Below are 17,118 nucleotides of genomic sequence, written 5' to 3' on the forward strand. Positions count from 1 at the left end.
CATTTTTTAGGTGCAGCAATAGTAAACAAACCCGCTGATTACTGTGACAACTTTTGGTGTTTCACAATCAGGACTTCTGGGTTATTCGGTGGCTCCTCAATTTGTGAGACTCTTCTTGGCGGGATCCAATTCACCCAGATGATAACATCAATATAGCATCAGATGTGGTTTCTTCAAAAGACAGTAGTAGATGGAGTTGGTTCGTTGGAGTGAGTATTTTGGGCATTGCCTAAAGCAGTCTAGACTGATCTTCGTGTTGCTGAAGTGTCTCGGTGGAGTTGGAACGCCTTCTCCTTCCCCCTCCAAAGACTCGATTTCATCAAGAATTTTCTATTCCGTGTCCCAACCATCATCCTCGGTGTCGTAATCGCAGAAATGAGACAATCTGGTGATCATGATTGACACTCTGCTGTAGAACAGGACAGAAGTCGATCATGCACTCCAGTCTGATCCCAGTCATGCTGGCTGGCGCTTCGACGCATCCTCCACACATTATGCACCCTATTCCGGCCGCCGCCCACAATTTGCGTTGGGCAGGAATCGGTGATTGAGGAGTGTCCCTGAGAGGTTGAACATGATTGTCATCCTCGCTGTCTGGCCACTGGAGGCTTCCGGTCTATCTTTCTTCCAAGCATAGGAAACAGCCCACGTCCTTCCTCTCTTCTGTGTTCGATCTGCTTGGCATCTACGATGCCATTAGGATGATGTTTATTGTCTAGCATAGGAGCTGCCCGACGAAAGCCCTCTCTTTGCTGGTCGCTTCTCCTAATGATTTACTCTTTTCGTCCATGCGCGTTGGCTTAACCGCGCGAGGCTATTGCGGGTTATGGCCAGAAACAGAGAAAGCGACACAGACAATCATGATTTATCTATCGGTGGCACCACCCCCACCAGTTATCCACAACCCACGCAACTCCACCACTGGACGGCTTCCCTTTCTCCCTATCGTCAATTCCCATTCTCGCCCCGCTACCTGTGCTGGCTACTGCATGCTCTTCCTGCAGATGGCAATCGTCCTGCTTTTTCCCGGCCCTAGCGATGCTTTCGGGAGGGGGTCTCCCAAGCTCTTTTCCTAAATTCGTCAAGGGCTATTGGATCTGTGAGACGTGGCCCAATCAAAAACCATGCCGTTGGGTAGTTCGCCGGCGACGTCCCACGGCCATCCGGCCTCAAGACTCAACTGTAGTTTGACTGTATCCCATCCCAATGGGTACAGGTGGACGGCTATACGTCGCCTCGCCTTGGACCTTGGGCGGAACCACCATGCTGTTGGCGGAGGGACAAGACGTGTGCTGCTTGTTCAATCCCGATTTGGCCTCCGTGACACATGACTGTCTGGTCTTTCCATGCCTGTTCATGTCTGAATCTTCCATTCCGTTCTCTTGCATCTTCCTTTTCTTTTTTTATCTGATTGATCGTTTGCTACCCCTGAAGAGAGTCTGACAGGGAAGACGTACTTTGTCTATATAAATCGATATATCAACTGGGCCGAACCGAGAGGCTTATAGCTGGGCGTACTGTTACTGATCCGATGCCATGGCCAAAAATCGAGCAAAGAACAAAAAGAAGAACAATAACAATAATAAGCAACGCCTGCCGGTGAACGATAATAAGTTTTCCCTCCCTGAAGACAACCCTACAGCCGAGTCCGGCCTTGAAGAGGCCGCCGAGGCTGGGGACCATGGCCAACCTACAGTATGCACAGCTTCCCAAGTTTGAATATCAGACATTCGAGCGTCAATATCAGACCTTCGACCGTCAAACTTTGCAATTTTCGTTTTATCCCGTCACTGCTACTTCTTCGGATGGTCTGACATCGGATAAGGATCAGGATATCACCAACAACGCGTCCAATTCAGAGGAAGGCCCATCCCCAGAGAGTGCTCCAGTAGAAGGATCAAGTAGTTCTCCCGATGACGCTGCACCTGCACCAGAATCCGAAGGTACGTATGCTTGTCAGCCGCTACCTTCTCTCTTTATCTGGGCACCTTGCTCACGTTCGTCTAGAGTCACCTGAAGCGGCAGCTGCTCCACCTCAGTCTGAACCGTCAGATGAGCCTGCACCAGAAGCCAAGGAAGAAGGAGAACCTGCGCCAGAGGCAGACGGTACCGAGCAGAAGGCGGAAGACGCTGCCACCCCCGACGAGTCCGAGACGCAAGCGGCCACTGAGGATGACGCGCAAGACCCACCGCCCGAGGAAGGTGATGGTGCCGCAGCTGCGGTAGATGAGAGTCCCGCGCCAGAAAGCAAGGAAGGCGACAGCAACGGTATGCTTACGGATACCGGAACGCACAAAACCAGCTGACCTCATTCCCAGAGGATGATTTTCCAGAATGTGATCCGTCCGCGGAGCTCGATAAGGTCGAGGCTGAGAAAGAGGAGGCGGCACGGCAAGCGGAGGAGGATGCAAAAGCAGAAGAGGAGGCAGCAGCAGCAGCAGCCGCAGCAGGTGTCCCTGATGACGTCGATATTGATACTGGAAATGAGAACTCACCTACAGACAATCCGGACAGCGAAGAAGCTGCTCCCGTACAGGACGACCCACCGACGGCCGGGTCGGCAGAAGAAGATGCGACGAAACCCGACACGGAGGATAGTCCAGCCCCGGACGGACCTGCTGAAGAACAGAGCGATCCACCACCTGAAGCGGAGGTAGTTGACGGCTTGGCCGAGGCTGCCGAGGCTGCCGAGGCTGCGGACTCAAAAGAGCAGCCCATCAATGAAGAACAAGCTTCCACCGAGGAACCTCCTGCTGAGGAGCCCGCCGCGTCAACTGAAACGGCGGAGGACAACACTCCAGAAGAAGCGGTAGCTGCCAAGGATGCAACAGCAGATGACGTTGCAGACGAAACCGCACTGGAAGAGCCCACGCTAGAGGAGCCCACTGCTGAGAAAACCCCTGAAGAGCCTGGGGTTGAAGAAAGCCCAGTCGAGGACAAGCACGAGGAGGTAGCCGAAGCTCCCACATCGGAAGAAGCAGCAGCTGAGACACCGGCCGTGGACGAAGCTGTGGCTGAAGATGCTGTCGCCGAAGCGGTTCCAGAAGCACCGCCAAGTGATGAGGTGGCTCGACCAGAGGAAACTCCTGCGGAAGCTCCAGCGGAAGAAAAGGAAGAGGACGCCCATGAAATACCACCCGAGCAACCTCCCACTGAAGAAGCTGCTAAAGAGTCGCCGCCTTCGGAAGAAGTTGTCGAAGAATCTGCTTCCCCCGAACCTGAGGCCGAAGAGCCGGCACCTACCGAACAGTCCCCACCTGCAGATGAGCCTGCGCCTGAAGAATCTCCTGCTGCTGAGGAGCCACCCCCCGCAGCGCCTGAAGCCGAAGAACCTGCGCAACCGGAGGAGACCCCAGCTGAAGAATCTCCTGTTGCAGAATCGACTACTGTTGAGGACGTGACCCCTGAAGAACCTGCTCCTGTTGAAGAGGCCCCTGCAGAGGAACCTGTTGCTGAAGAGCCTACTCCAGAAGTCGAATCTGCTCGAGCTGAAGAGGCTGCCGCTGAGGAACCGCCTCCTGCCGAAGAACCTGCTCCGACCGAAGAACCTGCTGTGGCTGAAGAACTCACTCCAGTTGATGAGGCTCCTGTTGAGGAGCCTGCCCCAACAGAAGAACCCGCGGCTGAAGACCCAGCTCCAGCCGCGGAGGCTAACGAGCCTATTCCAGCGGAAGAGCCTGCTCCTGCTGATGAACCCGACATAGTTGAAGAATCCGCTCCGGCTGATCCACCTGCGCCTGTTGAAGAGCCGGCTCCTACTGAGGAATCTTCCCCTGTTGAAGAACCTGCCCCCGTTGAGGAGCCTGCTGCCGCTGAGGAGATTCCTGCTGAGGAACCCACGCCAGTTGAAGAGTCCGTTGCTGCTGAAGACCCTGCTCCAGCGGAGGAACCTGCCCCCGTTGAAGAGCGTGCTCCCGCCGAGGAGATTTCTGCTGAGGAGCCTGCATCTGCACAAGAACCTGCTGAGGAATCCGCGCCAGTTGAAGTGTCTGTCCCTGCTGAAGAGCCTGCTACCGTGGAAGAGGCTCCTGTTGAGGAGTCTGTCCCTACTGAGGAATCTGCCCCCGTCGAAGAGCCTGCTGCCGCCGAGGAAATTTCTCCTGAGGAGCCAGCATCTGCACAAGAACCTGCTGAGGAACCCACGCCAGTTGAAGAGTCCGTCCCTGCTGAAGAGCCTGCTCCAGCGGAGGAACCCGCTACCGTGGAAGAGGCTCCTGCTGAAGAATCTGCCCCCGTTGAAGAGCCTGCTGCCGCCGAGGAAATTCCTCCTGAAGAGCCAGCTCCTGAGGAACCTGCCGTCGTCGAAGAACCTGCTCCTGTGGAAGAGGCTCCTGCTGAGGAGTCTGTTGCGGTCGAGGAGCCTGTTCCAGCTGAGGAATCCGCCCCCGTTGAAGAACCTGCTGCCGCCGAGGAGATTCCTGCTGAGGAACCTGCCGTTGTAGAGGAAGCTGCTCCTGTTGAGGAACCTGCCCCAGTCGAAGAACCCGCTCCTGTGGAACAAGAAGTCTCCGAAGAGGCTGCAGTCCCTATTCCTGTTGAGGAAACCTCAAGAGATATCGATGGCCTGGAGCCTTTGGAAGCAGCCTTGCCAGCTGTTGTTCCAGCCGCCGTGGCAGCCGAACGTGCACGCAGAAGGAAAAGGCGGTCCCCGGATCTGGGACAGAGAGGACATTCGAAGAGTTCCTCTGAGGAAGTACGAAAAACATTGCCACGCCAGAAACTTGAGCGAAGTGGCAGTCTCCTTGATCGGTGGAACAAATCCCTCGAGGAAGCTAAGAGACAGCATGAAGAAAAGCAAAGGCAGGAGGAAAAACGGAGTCAAGACAAATTGCGTGCTCCCGAGAACGCAGAGAAGGACAGGCATTCCTTGGAGCGAGAGCGCTCTAAACGAAGCGAGCGTTCGTCCAAAGAAGAAGCTGCTGTGGATATCAAGCCCAGTCGACGAAGGTCCGAGCGCTCAGGCAGCTATGAAGTCGAGCGTTCTTCGCGAGAAAAGGCTGCCGCGAGTATCGAACCGAGCCAACGGACCGGAGAGCACTCGAGTAGTCGCGGAGGCGAACGCAGAAGCACCTCCTCAAGGGACGGCCATGCATCGGGTTCAAAGCCGCGAGCCTTCTTGAAATATATGACAGCGGCCGAATCAGACACAAACGGTCCCCTTCTCAAGATCAATGGTGACAAAGCTGCTGCAAATGTGTTTGAACGTCGGTCTTCCACAAGCCATTCCCACAGTCACCGTCACTCGCACGAAGGAAGAGGGTCCACGGACCGTTCCACAAGCTCCCATCATGCGGAGGAGGAAGAGCAGGCTCGACGCGAGAGACGGGCGCGACGAAAGGCCGCGGGCGAAGCAGAGCAGGCAAAGGAAAGAGAAACATCCGACCATCATCGTCACCGTCATGGTGGAGAAACACGCCATCACCATCACAGACATCGGAGAGATGAGCCTCCTAAGGAACAGTCGAAGCTCAAGAATATTCTCAAAGCAGTTGTTGCTCATTAACTCAGGCGTCATTTCGCTTGTTATCACGATCTACCCACCTTGATTTTCACTCCCATACTACCGTTCAGGTTATTGTCAACATGGATGTTTCCCAACCATCTCGCATCACAGCGAATGTACTCTCGGCATATTAGGATAAGCATATATGGTGTTTTTTGCTTTTACTTCGCCATTCTTGCCTGTATTCCATATTTGTCTTCATGAATGCATCTAGAGGGGTTTTGTACAGCAATCTTGTCGAGCGAGCTTTTTGGCATTGGTTCTGTATTTAAAATATGGACTCCTCCAGCGGGACACTCGTTTCGGAATTCAGTGTGACCGTTTGCAATGAAAAGAATCAACTTCTCTACTTTTCTTCCTTCGATTCTCGAGTCCGAGCATGCAGATACATCCCACACGTCCCTTTCTACCTTCTGTCGCCATTACTTAACATACGATACAGTTGTCAGACATCACCAGACCGGTATTCAACCTCTCTTCGTTATCTCTCCTATGCACTTCCTAAGAAAGGCCACGCAGACTAACATAAGATTTAACTTCTGCACAGTCCACGTGCGCGTCTACTGGAGCCTACTTATTGCTCTGCTGGCATGTATCCGTCATGTCGATGCGAATCCCGGTCCGAGCCACGTGGTTAACACAGGATCCTACTCACTCAGAGATATGCAGCTCGGGCTGGATCAATACAGGGCCTCCTCTGTCCCTCTGTTGAAGATACGTTCCAGTCTAGCCAGTCTCGTCTCATATGACCGTGAGAAACATTGTGTTGGCGTAGCGCCGAGCATGATCTGCAGTAATGGCTCTAACATCATCCTCTTGGCCGCTGCTCCGTACCACCGTGACTGAGAGTGAGAGCAGAATGTGGCAAGGAGAGGAGAACCTGGGGATAATATCCGGTCGTCCGTGCAGATCAATTCGACGTCTGTGGCGACGGGTATGTCCAATCTCAGCTCTGCGAGACCGGCCAGAAGGGCCGAGTACGCAGACACGGAAGAGGGAAGACGACGATCGAAGCTGGACTCAGTCAGCCCGACTGACCAGTAAGCGTTCGATCTAGACATCTGACCACCTATGTCCTCATGGCCAAGCGCATGATATCATGATAGGGCCTTGGTAGGATTCAGAGAAAGCAAGGGAAACACTCGGCATTGTACCATCTCACCTCCCGTGTCTTCACAAAACAGCAAGGATGATAGGAAAGATGATGTCAGCTTCAGCTCACCTTGTCGAGTGTCATCCTGTATGAGTAGCCACACGGGTTGTCTACCCGGTGCGTGATGACCCGTAATACGAGCAAATCATCGTGTCCGTTCTGCAGGAGGTGTTGGTTCGCAGGATTGGCCTGATACGATTGGGTGGCGGACGTCCATCGATTGTTGGTGATCGTCTTCTTTGCCGAAATCCTACAGGAAGCGGTATGGCATGTGGCATTCGCGTATGGAATATGAGGTGAAGATTGAGATGAACCTAATGGTGTGCAGAATGTCCTTCAGCAGTTACTTGGTGAGCTAAGCACTATTGATTGGCCGCGGGTGTGGGGGTGCCTTGAAGAGAGCATGACTGATCAATTAGGCAACTGGTATTCTCCAGACAATACCTCTAAGAGACACCTCAGGCTGTCCCTCAATCGCCTCAAGGCACATGCACGTGTATTACTAGTTGGTTACCCATTACCAGTTTCCCATGCCGGAAAATGAAGTAGGTACGCAGGAGAGAATCCTTGTCTTTAGCTGGCAATGGCTTGGCTCGAGCAACTGATTTAATCTAACCTTCATATATTTTCATGCTACGCTGTAATTTATGTAGATGAGATATAACAACCAATTACTGAATTAATCTGTGTTGGCTTGTACTTATGCTGCCACTGGCATTAGCCACGGTGTGTTAGACAATATCTGCATCCCAGCTAGGAATCAATCCTATCCAAACGCAAAAAGAAGTAGTTAATTAAGGGGCATTTTTGACTTCTTCTTCACAGTTTGGTTTAACAACACCTTTGTTTATCTAGCTGGTCGAGAACCCATCTTTAGCGAAATACAAGGCTGTTGGACGGAGTATGTAGCGGGGACAATGACAGATCTGGTTCCGGCCTAGTATATTTTAGTACAGTTGGCGCAGTCCAGGATTTTACCAAAGCTTCAAGATCGACAAGTTTGACAGACCATTTGCCGCTCCCGAAAAAAAAAAAAGGTCTGCAGAAATCTCAAGGGTCCAACCAGAAACAACTACGTATTTATCAGTTGCGATGCACAAGTTGACAACTCATACTCAGAAAAAGGCATGTTTTTCAGAAGAACGGATTGACAAGAGCAAGAACTTTGACCGACCTTTTGCCTGTGATGGCCATTTAAATGGTCATAGCGACAGCATCGTAGAAAAGAGGATATTGGAGATGATCATGCAGCATGTCTTCCGTTCTAGCCCCTGCTCGAGCTGGCTGGCTGGGTCTACCTAGCCAGGTCATCTTCATAAGGAAATGCAGGAACTTATCTCCCTTTCTGGCTGTTAGAAGCGAACATACTCGTCCAGCAGTTTGCAGAGCCCGCATCGCTCCAGGTAAAGTCATTGTCCCATTTCTCGCCTAGTAGAATATCTATCCAATGGGGCGCTCATTTACATGTGCTTGGATACAGAGCTGATTGGTATGGCGCCGATCGTGAACCGCCTAGTCAAGCGAGACGCAACGGTGCTAGGCAAGATTAAGTAGTCACGACGACGGAAGTCTGCCGAGCCAGTTTCGTCAGGCCCAGGGACAGAAAGCTAATATTACCTACTAGGCTACTACTGCTGCGATAGTACGGAGTAGACTAGACTACGGACTACGGAGTATTAGTGAATCATGCGGAGGGCCTCCGATGGGGTGGATTGACTCGAAACCTTTGACAACTAGTGATCCCCTGACAGACTCCTACTCGATCAGGATGTGTTCTGAGATAAAAGGAGTCGATCTTGAGATCGTTCTCCAATACTCCAATTCATTGCTAAAATTCGGTCGCGGCACTTGGCGATGACGGGGCCGCTATTCCACTACTGATAGGAGCACAGACGGTTCCTACCGTTTGCTGTGGTCGAGATAGATGCCAAGATAGGAGATGGCGATGAGAAACTATCATGAACACTAGAATGGCATTTGGTCTACCAGTACCAGAGTCTGCTTGAGCGGAATCCACACAGATTCAGAAGACTGTCCCAGCCTTGGGATCAACTAGTCTATCTGTTGGAACTTGGTGAAGCATTGGCTGCAAGCCCGCAAGCCACATCAGTTAGTGGTTATTCAATTCTCAGATGATGCTATCTGGACGATTGATCTTCCTCTGTGGCAGAATCCTTATTGATAGTGACACTTGTGATTGGTGAGATTCTGCTTATTTCAGGGGTCGTCACCTGCTCAGGGTCCAGACTTGCAAGTCACTGCAGTACCCAGGATTCCATACCATGTCTGAACGACGATGAATGTCAAAATAGGCAGTTGGTGAAAGCCCGTTGACATGGCTGAGCTGAAGCCAAGAGGGTCAATAATTGCACCAATTGAAAAGTTACGCCGGAGAGAAAGGGCTGAGTCCGTTCTCCACCCTGAGGCTTTTACGCTTTTACCTTCCAGCTTCAGGAATCAAGATCAACAGTGGACTCAAGCTGGTAATTTACTCCGCACGCCTAACCTCATGTAGAAAATTACAGTACAGCGTCCTTGGCGATTTGCATGATCCCAACTCACAGCCTGAGGCAACCAGGCAAGGCTGAATTCTTATGAAGAACGGGTAACCTTTCTCATCCTTCCCGTTTCAGATTTCGATGCTTCAATCGAGGTCTCCATGATGTCAGCAGATTTACCTATGTCGCGTTTGACATAGATGAATGACAGGAGACGATCGCATGGTAGTGCAAGATCCATACAAACTGTGCACCTGTGCAGGGCTTGGCTGTCAATTGCACTAAGGAGTCGAGACTCGATAATACCGCGATGATGCCATCGACATCTAGTCGACGCTAATAAGCCTCATCGAGAATGGTCACCATTGCAAATTATTATCTAAGGTACATTTAGACTGCAGTGGCACGTAATGTATTTACCGCTAGCCTGATTAAGAATCCAGATAGATCCCTCAACAATTAGTAGTCATAATAATCCTAAGCAGGATATTAGGATGTTTTCTATAAAACTTAATGATTACACCTAATGTGTGGGAAGCCTATAGATGCATGATCACATCTTCGGTGATTATTATTTGCAAAGCGCCATGATGTCAATTAATTTAGGAGAGGTATCTTAAGATCCAAATCCGCAGAAGCATAGTAGTGGATTACCCAATCAGGTTAGCAGTAAATACAACTGGATTCAAAAATTTGAACGTGCCACTGTAGATCCTACCTTAGTCCATTCGACCGGGGCGAGATTGGGCTCCGGCTGCGGGATCCTTGTCACGGATTGCTTTGTCTACCGATTCTCCGACCTGGAATGAACCTAACCAATCAAATACAAAAGTCCAGGGTGCGGCTTGTTCAAAATGGGAGGCTACACGACGAAGTATACAGGTCAAGATCTAATCCTCACTCTTCAGTTACCCTCTGCTTCAATGATCAACGTTTGTGAAGCTCTATCTTCTTGTCTGCAACTGTTTTACTGCATCCGTGGCTCCCTTGTCGGTACTGAGTACTTCAAATTCTCAGTTGATCTTATGATTCTGGTTGTACCTTGCCGATTACCTTACCTGACCAGGCAAGGCGCGGTTGGTGGAGAACCTACTCCACGAACATAGCTATACTATAAAAGGCTAGTGGTCTCCTGGTTCCATACAGCTTCTATTATGATTGAGCAATCACTGGCACACTGGTGAGTGGTGACACCAGTGACACCACTTCTGACACTGACAGAGGGCCTTTGGCCATTTTCCCCACAGACAACCACGTTGTTGTCACACCCTTATAACAATCCCCAGTAGCACACGTGCTACTATCATAGTACTTGAGTTATGGAATCTCAAGGCTATCCATCCTTCCCTAGCCTTGTGTAACACTAGATCTGGACTTGGAATTGCCGGCATTTCATCTGTCCTCGTAACACTCCACCCTTTTTAGACGCCGACTTATTCGCCGGGAAAACACACGTAGGTGTAAAGTATTGACCAAGTTGGAAGGAATGAAGCATATTGTCGATCGCTCGCCAGTTGCCACCTCCGTCAACACAGCTAGATAATTGGCAGACAATAATAATGGCGATCTACGGGAATACTGGTCTAAGTAGTCCGTGGTTTATTAGTCCCAACGCGCTCTCGCTTGTCTCTTGATCCACCGGACCGCCTCGAAGGATTAGGAACCCTGTATGCCAACCCCCCCGCGTGATGGCTCTGCCGAAACCAGTACGCCAGAATCGCGAGAGTATTCGACAGACTGCAGCCTGGCTGGGTTGTGTTAGGGTCGAAGGTTTCATCCATGCATCGCTTGCACACCTCATGACGGCATGGCTTCTGCGAGCACAAGTGGAATGTAATGTAAAATCCTGTTGGAATGCGGTCGTTGCTTGGTACGGAGTAAGGTGTACAAGTGCCAATGATAAGGTAAGGTTCCTCAGACGTGCGGGACTTGGAGCCAATGAGCTTCGGGTTGCAATCTCAAAGGATTTGGTTCCACAGCCCTACTTCTGAATAGCTGCGGATCAGATGGCACTTAATACTTCGCTTACAACGACAATATACTCGGCATGAAGCATATCAAGAACAGGTTATCTGCAGAAATCCTGGACTCGGACGATGTCCGTGTCCAAGCCCGTGTCCGGACGCTCAAAACCACATGGCCAACTGGCACGTCATGGGTGGTTAGCCACGTATCTTACCCTCCATCAATCCTTGCTGCCATGCTCACTGCAGCATTCCCAGCTAATGCACTCTAATGCCGATTATGTCCATGTGGAAAGTGACGATCATTCCCGGGAAGCAACTATTGCGTATTGGATGGAAATGTCGAGAAACCGTCACTGTCGTATGTTCATCTGCAAGGAAGTTACGGAGGACTGGTTTCCTGGGTGATTGGTTAGGTTCTGCGGGTGTGGATTGATTGCAGAATGAGCCGATAGGACTGTTTGTTTGCAGAGATTGAGGATGATGATTATGATGGATGCATAACAGATTACTAGACGACTGTAGATAATGAGTAGACAAATGCTTCGGACATTGGATCCGAAGTCAACCAATTTGGCCTTGATAGGATCTTCGCTGATCGTACCGAGGATCGATTGTGGTGGATGATTTTCGAATGATGGAGAATAACTGGAGACAATTCCCGCACCCAGAGTACCGTACACACTGGGACAAGCTTCAGAAATAACTGTAAAACTGAGGTCTCAATTCGTTCTTTCCTTTAATTTTGCAGGTCATAGACTAGACAGTCGTCCGTGTAGATGGAGTATTGATCACCCAGATGAAACAAGCTAAGCCTATGCTTGGATTCTCCATGACAAGGAATGGCCCACTCCTCCTTTAGTGGTTGTCAATTTCTCCAGAAGTCCAGGGATACGGACAATGCGTTATTACGGGTGCCGGATTCCGTAGATCTTGACCAGGGAAGCGAATCCTGAAAAGTAAGGAGGTGGTACAAAATCGACCGGACATTTGCGGCAGATTGCCGGATCTTCCCCCGGAGGGCGGCATAGGTATCAGTTGATCGTAAAGTGTCAAAGTCAACAAGGCACGGGTAAGGACTAGTCCCGAGAGCACGAGCATGGAGTCCGGAGTCCGGAGAAGACGGTGCAAGCGAAGGATGCAAGGTGCTTATGGCATTTACCCACACGTGGACGTGCTTGTCCACGTTGATGGAGTACCTTACTGCTCCTTACCTCAAGCCATGATCCATGCCTCTGTGATGGAGGAATGTTACTCAGATATCTTTCTTTAAATAAAATCGAGCAGCATGAACGAATTGTAAAATACGAGACGGGTCCCCAGAATGCATAGACCCTAGGATACGTAGCTATATTTAACTACAAATACGGATGTCACAGCCTTGGGAGGCAGACTCGACACGCAGCATCTAAAAGAGGAAGTTTGCAACTAATGTTTGACTTATGGCTATACAATAGAATTGATCTATCAGCGAGATGGAATCGGGAGTTCCCTGAACTGGTATGTGTTGGTTGCGGGGCAGTGTCATGGGCTCATGACCACGAGGGCAAGACAGATGAACTTCTGGTTGGCTCGTCCTAACTTCCAACAAAAGCGATAATCACAAGGGTCGGGGAATTTGAAACGACCATTTGAAATAACTTCTTGTAAAGACCCAGATAGATATTCGGGAACGACCAATGGCAGAATCCATTTTCTTTTCTTTTCTTTTTCGCTGTCTGTCCAAATGAGCCGCCCGAGCTGGTTCAACGTTTGGTCCTTGGCAGATGTTTAGAAGCCCATGAAAGTTCAATCAGCATACTAATTGAGTCAATAATAGTTAATTTTGTTCAGCTCGTGATAGACTCCGTGTCTAGGGCTGACCTGAGCGAAAAGACAAAAAAAGCAAATATCCCTGCAGAGAAGCGAAGTAAACTTGAATTATTGGGTAGAGAAAAGTGGTATAATTAGCACACATTCCATGGGAAAATGCAGCTAAGATGGAAGTATTTCCGAACCAGCCAATCAGAGTTGCTGTTCAACCAACACTTTCAACCTCGTCCTATGGACTGCTATTATTATATTACCCTCTCGTGATTATTTGTTTTCTGTTGCTTTTCATGCTGCTGCAGTGGTCTAGGATGGCCTCGACACCCTTGACCGTCAGGAAATCATCTCGTCATCATGACTTTGAGGCACCTATACTCCGTCCGCTACTCTTCACAGTGGTAAGTACCCTGCCCTTTTTTTCAAATGGAAAGAAACGTTTGAAGTGAAATGTGTAAAGTTGCAAAACTTTATCTAAGTATTCAGACAATGCTAAATCCTTTCGATCCCTCAGGCAATTTGACCTTCCTATAAAAGGTTGTTGTTGGTAATTGAAGATCCAGTCTAGCTTCTTCCCTGTGCATGGATCAGGATCAGCCTAACCAAAAACCGTTGAAGTGTATTTGGGACTTGGTTAATCCTGGCTGTACACGTTGTTGACTCGAGTGTAAAAATAATATTTCAAATCTTTGCATGTCCATGTATTTCGAATGCGCCTCAGCCGCATGAGCTAATCCGAGCCCTTTTTGGCCCAGTGTGGATGTTGGTGGTCTGCTTATGGCTGAAATGGGGAGGCATTTATTATTATTTCCAGTTCTATCCAATACTTCCTTTACCTTAATGTCAGGGGAAATTTTGACTTTTCTGTAAGGTAAGGTATCTATCTCTGTGTAATGTAACCTCCGCAATCTGCCCTCGTTCGCTGGGACCCACCATGCTTTATTCTAAATTATTATTAAACTTTGAACTTTTGATGCTTCATTGATTTCCACTTTTGAGGTCCAGAGTCTTCACCTGAGTCAAGGTTGATTTCCACCGTAACTAAGACTGTTGGAGCTAATAATGTGGCTCTGCAGTATTTTTACTCTAGTTTCACACTAATTCTGCAGCCGGGAAACGCATCGTGTACAATGATTTCACCGAGTCATCCAAGGTATACCTAGCTAGTAGGCACATACATAGCCATGCTTGTATGATCACCCTGCAGACTGATCATCAAACCTGTACTTCTCGCTTACTTACATGATTGTTTCTATGTTTGACCAAAAATAATCATCATCAATAATACCATTGTTTCAGGTTTTTTCCCCTAAATTCTTCACTATCATCTTCATATCAAACCATCCAATTGTGGGCCTGGGGGTGAGGAAGATCTTCTGGAGCAGGCTGCCTTGGTACCTCGCATATCCACTCTGACGGTTCAAACAATCTATATCAACTTCCTCATTCTCACCTCTCCATCCCCTCAGTCTCTCCAGTCGTTCGCCACCATTCCGTCTTTCCTCTTTTCTTCCCTCCACTGCATCTCTGTCACTTCCATGCGAGGCTTTTTCTCTACAACGTCTGATCTTACCCTCCTCTCGCCATCGACCAATCTCATCGCTGCTAGCTGTTAGGACCGCAACAATAACTTTGATCACAGCCTACCTCCCCCACATATTGTCCTGCGTACCTGCGACATGCTTAAGAGGTGCTTATTCAAACTCTGAAGCTATATCTTGCTCTCAATCGCCAGTTCACCTCTCCACGTCAATCCACACCTCAAGCACATCTTCCGCAGCAACAGCTTATCAACCACGACGTTCTGCCTCTAAAAGATCATTGTCCTCCAAGGCCAGTAAACAGACCACCGTGACCATGCGTCGGAGCAATGCAGCAGCAGAAATTCCTCTTCCTATCACTTATACACCTACCACTCATCGTATCAGCAAAGCCAAGAAGGGCAAGCGTGTGCATGCTTGCGGATTCCCGGGATGCAACAAGGTTGGTCCTGGACATCTGACTGTGTCATGGACGTCTACTGACAAGATCTTCAGGTGTTTACAAGAGCAGAACATAGAAGGTAGCATGGCCTCTCAATTGCGTCACAACAGACTTACTTATCAGCTTATAGACGTCATGAATTGAACCACAAGCCTGAAGCTTTATACCGCTGCCCTCATCAGAATTGCAAAAAGGAGTTTCATCGTTCAGACTTATTAACCCGACACATGGCAAGACAGTAAGTCTCATCCTGGGAATGGAGCTCTGGCTCTTCTGGAGGCACAGCTGACAGTCGACCTCACAGTGAACTTGAGGCACAGATGGAGAGCCCATCGCAATGGGAGCGGGACACCCAAATTCCCACTATTTCAGAACTCCCTCGAGTGTCCAAGTGCATGCCGATAGATCCAGCCATAAACACATACCTCGCTGCCACACCAAGCACGATGTCCATCGGTGCCCTGGTGAGCTCGTCCATCAACCAGAGCCTCGCCAGCGACTGCACAATGATGTGGAACCCGATGGATATGCACTCAACTCCTCAGTTATCCATGTATGGCAATCACCAGATCTTCGAGTCAGTTGAAGACACTCGTTTCTACGCAACTCCGAAAACTTGCCCGTCGCCCGCCTCGGACGGCACCACGCTCTCTCTCCCGCCTCATAGCCGTTCCTCACTCTCATCTACCCCATCTACAATGGTTGATTCGTATCCAAGTAGCATCATTGACTCTGATCTGACGTCTTCGCCGGTTCCTATGCACTCCACGCTGCGGGGTTGGGATCCTGCCGAGGCCAACTTCTCCTCGATGGTTCCCATCTCTTTGAATGGAAGCCTGCTCTCTCCAGTACGTTGCTGTGCCTCTCTGTACTACCCAGTCTTGTTCACTAACAGTTTTATAGCCTATTACCTGCCATTATCCTTCTCCTACATGGACACCCTCACACCATGTTGCCTATGATGACCACCACCATCCCCAAACCGTACCCTTTCAAGCTGTGCCCTGGAAGTCCTGGACGCTATAATCGGTATACATTTTAGCCGAGCCTACCACAGAACAAACTACCGCAGTCGCCACCTTCGAATAAATCTCGTCATCTCTCACCATCTATATCACCAAAAGGGCTGGTTAGGAGACTTCCAACCCCTATTATATCGTCCACAACCACACACCACAGCAGTGTCATCAAACAATGTCTCCATCATCTATCCTCATCTATATCCTCTGATAAAATCCTCATGGCCAGGCGCATTCTTGTATAGCTCACCACAATCATATTTTCAGGCTTCAGGTGCTCATCCCGTTGGTTTATGCGATGTTTTTTACTTCATTTATGTCTTTCGTTATGTTGCTTAACGAGCATATACCCACGATTCGCTTTACAGAACTGCAGCAATACGATATTTTCCAAGTATTGTACAATTACATTACGGCTTTCCTTCGCTTTCACGTGTCGTGTCTCTGGACAGGGACGCCCTATGATAGAACTTGTTTGCATTCATCCACTGGCACTGGTGGATTTGGTTTCATGCTTCATTGATAGATAGAGTTTTCTCTTCCTTTTAACTGTTTATCAATCGATACTTGAAGTTGATGACAATAAACGCATATGTCTCTAAACCTCGAAAGACTTGATATATGTCATGCTCTTGCCTCAGGAATGCATTTGGTGTCATTACCACTGGAAGATTATGCATATCAGCGTAATTGCCACCCATTATCCTTCCACTCTCTTCGCTTTTGACCTGCCCCTCATCTAAGGTAAGGTCCTCACCAGTACTCCCCTATCAAAGCGCGTCTAGCATACGTGCTTAGCTCTGTCAAAGACGACGGTGACGCTGTGCACCTCTGCCATTGTCCTAGATCAGGACTGCCGTATTTTCCTTTCCTAATCTGCCATTTCTGCATAGTGATGACCACAATCATGCCCGGCCCCTTTCTGCTTTACACTTATCCACAAAGTGTCGTTGCCAATGACGTCGTGAGAGCTAAGGCAGGCAGTACGAGGCTACGGCTACGGCTACGGCTACATGCTGCGCATATGCCTCGCTTCCGGTTCAGAAAAGCATACCTGACGTGGAGAAGACTGTGACTCCATCTGGTATCTCTGCGACTGGCTGCACTAGGACTGCGCGGCTGCTGCGCGAAGGATTACGGGTGTTGTGGCGAGCGCAGAGATATGATACCGGAAAGATGCCAAATCGGGAGA

General features: G+C 49.5%; 2 protein-coding genes across 2 annotated transcripts; both read left to right on the forward strand.

Annotated features, from left to right (window-relative positions):
- Positions 1 to 1,681: 1,681 nt before the first annotated feature.
- On the forward strand, positions 1,682 to 5,503 carry Aspvir_007090 (PE repeat family protein; the record flags this gene model as incomplete). Its single annotated transcript, XM_043270275.1, has 3 exons — positions 1,682 to 1,943; positions 2,008 to 2,268; positions 2,319 to 5,503. 3 exons carry the CDS (start codon positions 1,682 to 1,684, stop codon positions 5,501 to 5,503), a joined length of 3,708 nt encoding a protein of 1,235 aa, XP_043126210.1.
- Positions 5,504 to 14,781: 9,278 nt separating this feature from the next.
- On the forward strand, positions 14,782 to 15,933 carry Aspvir_007091 (uncharacterized protein; the record flags this gene model as incomplete). Its single annotated transcript, XM_043270276.1, has 5 exons — positions 14,782 to 14,907; positions 14,961 to 14,986; positions 15,038 to 15,145; positions 15,212 to 15,755; positions 15,811 to 15,933. The coding sequence occupies 5 exons, from the start codon at positions 14,782 to 14,784 to the stop codon at positions 15,931 to 15,933; spliced, it is 927 nt and encodes a 308-aa protein (XP_043126211.1).
- Between the last annotated feature and the right edge of the window lie 1,185 nt (positions 15,934 to 17,118).

The sequence above is a fragment of the Aspergillus viridinutans genome (genome assembly GCF_018404265.1).
Source record: "Aspergillus viridinutans IFM 47045 DNA, scaffold_5, whole genome shotgun sequence".
Taxonomy (NCBI): Eukaryota; Fungi; Ascomycota; class Eurotiomycetes; order Eurotiales; family Aspergillaceae; genus Aspergillus; species Aspergillus viridinutans.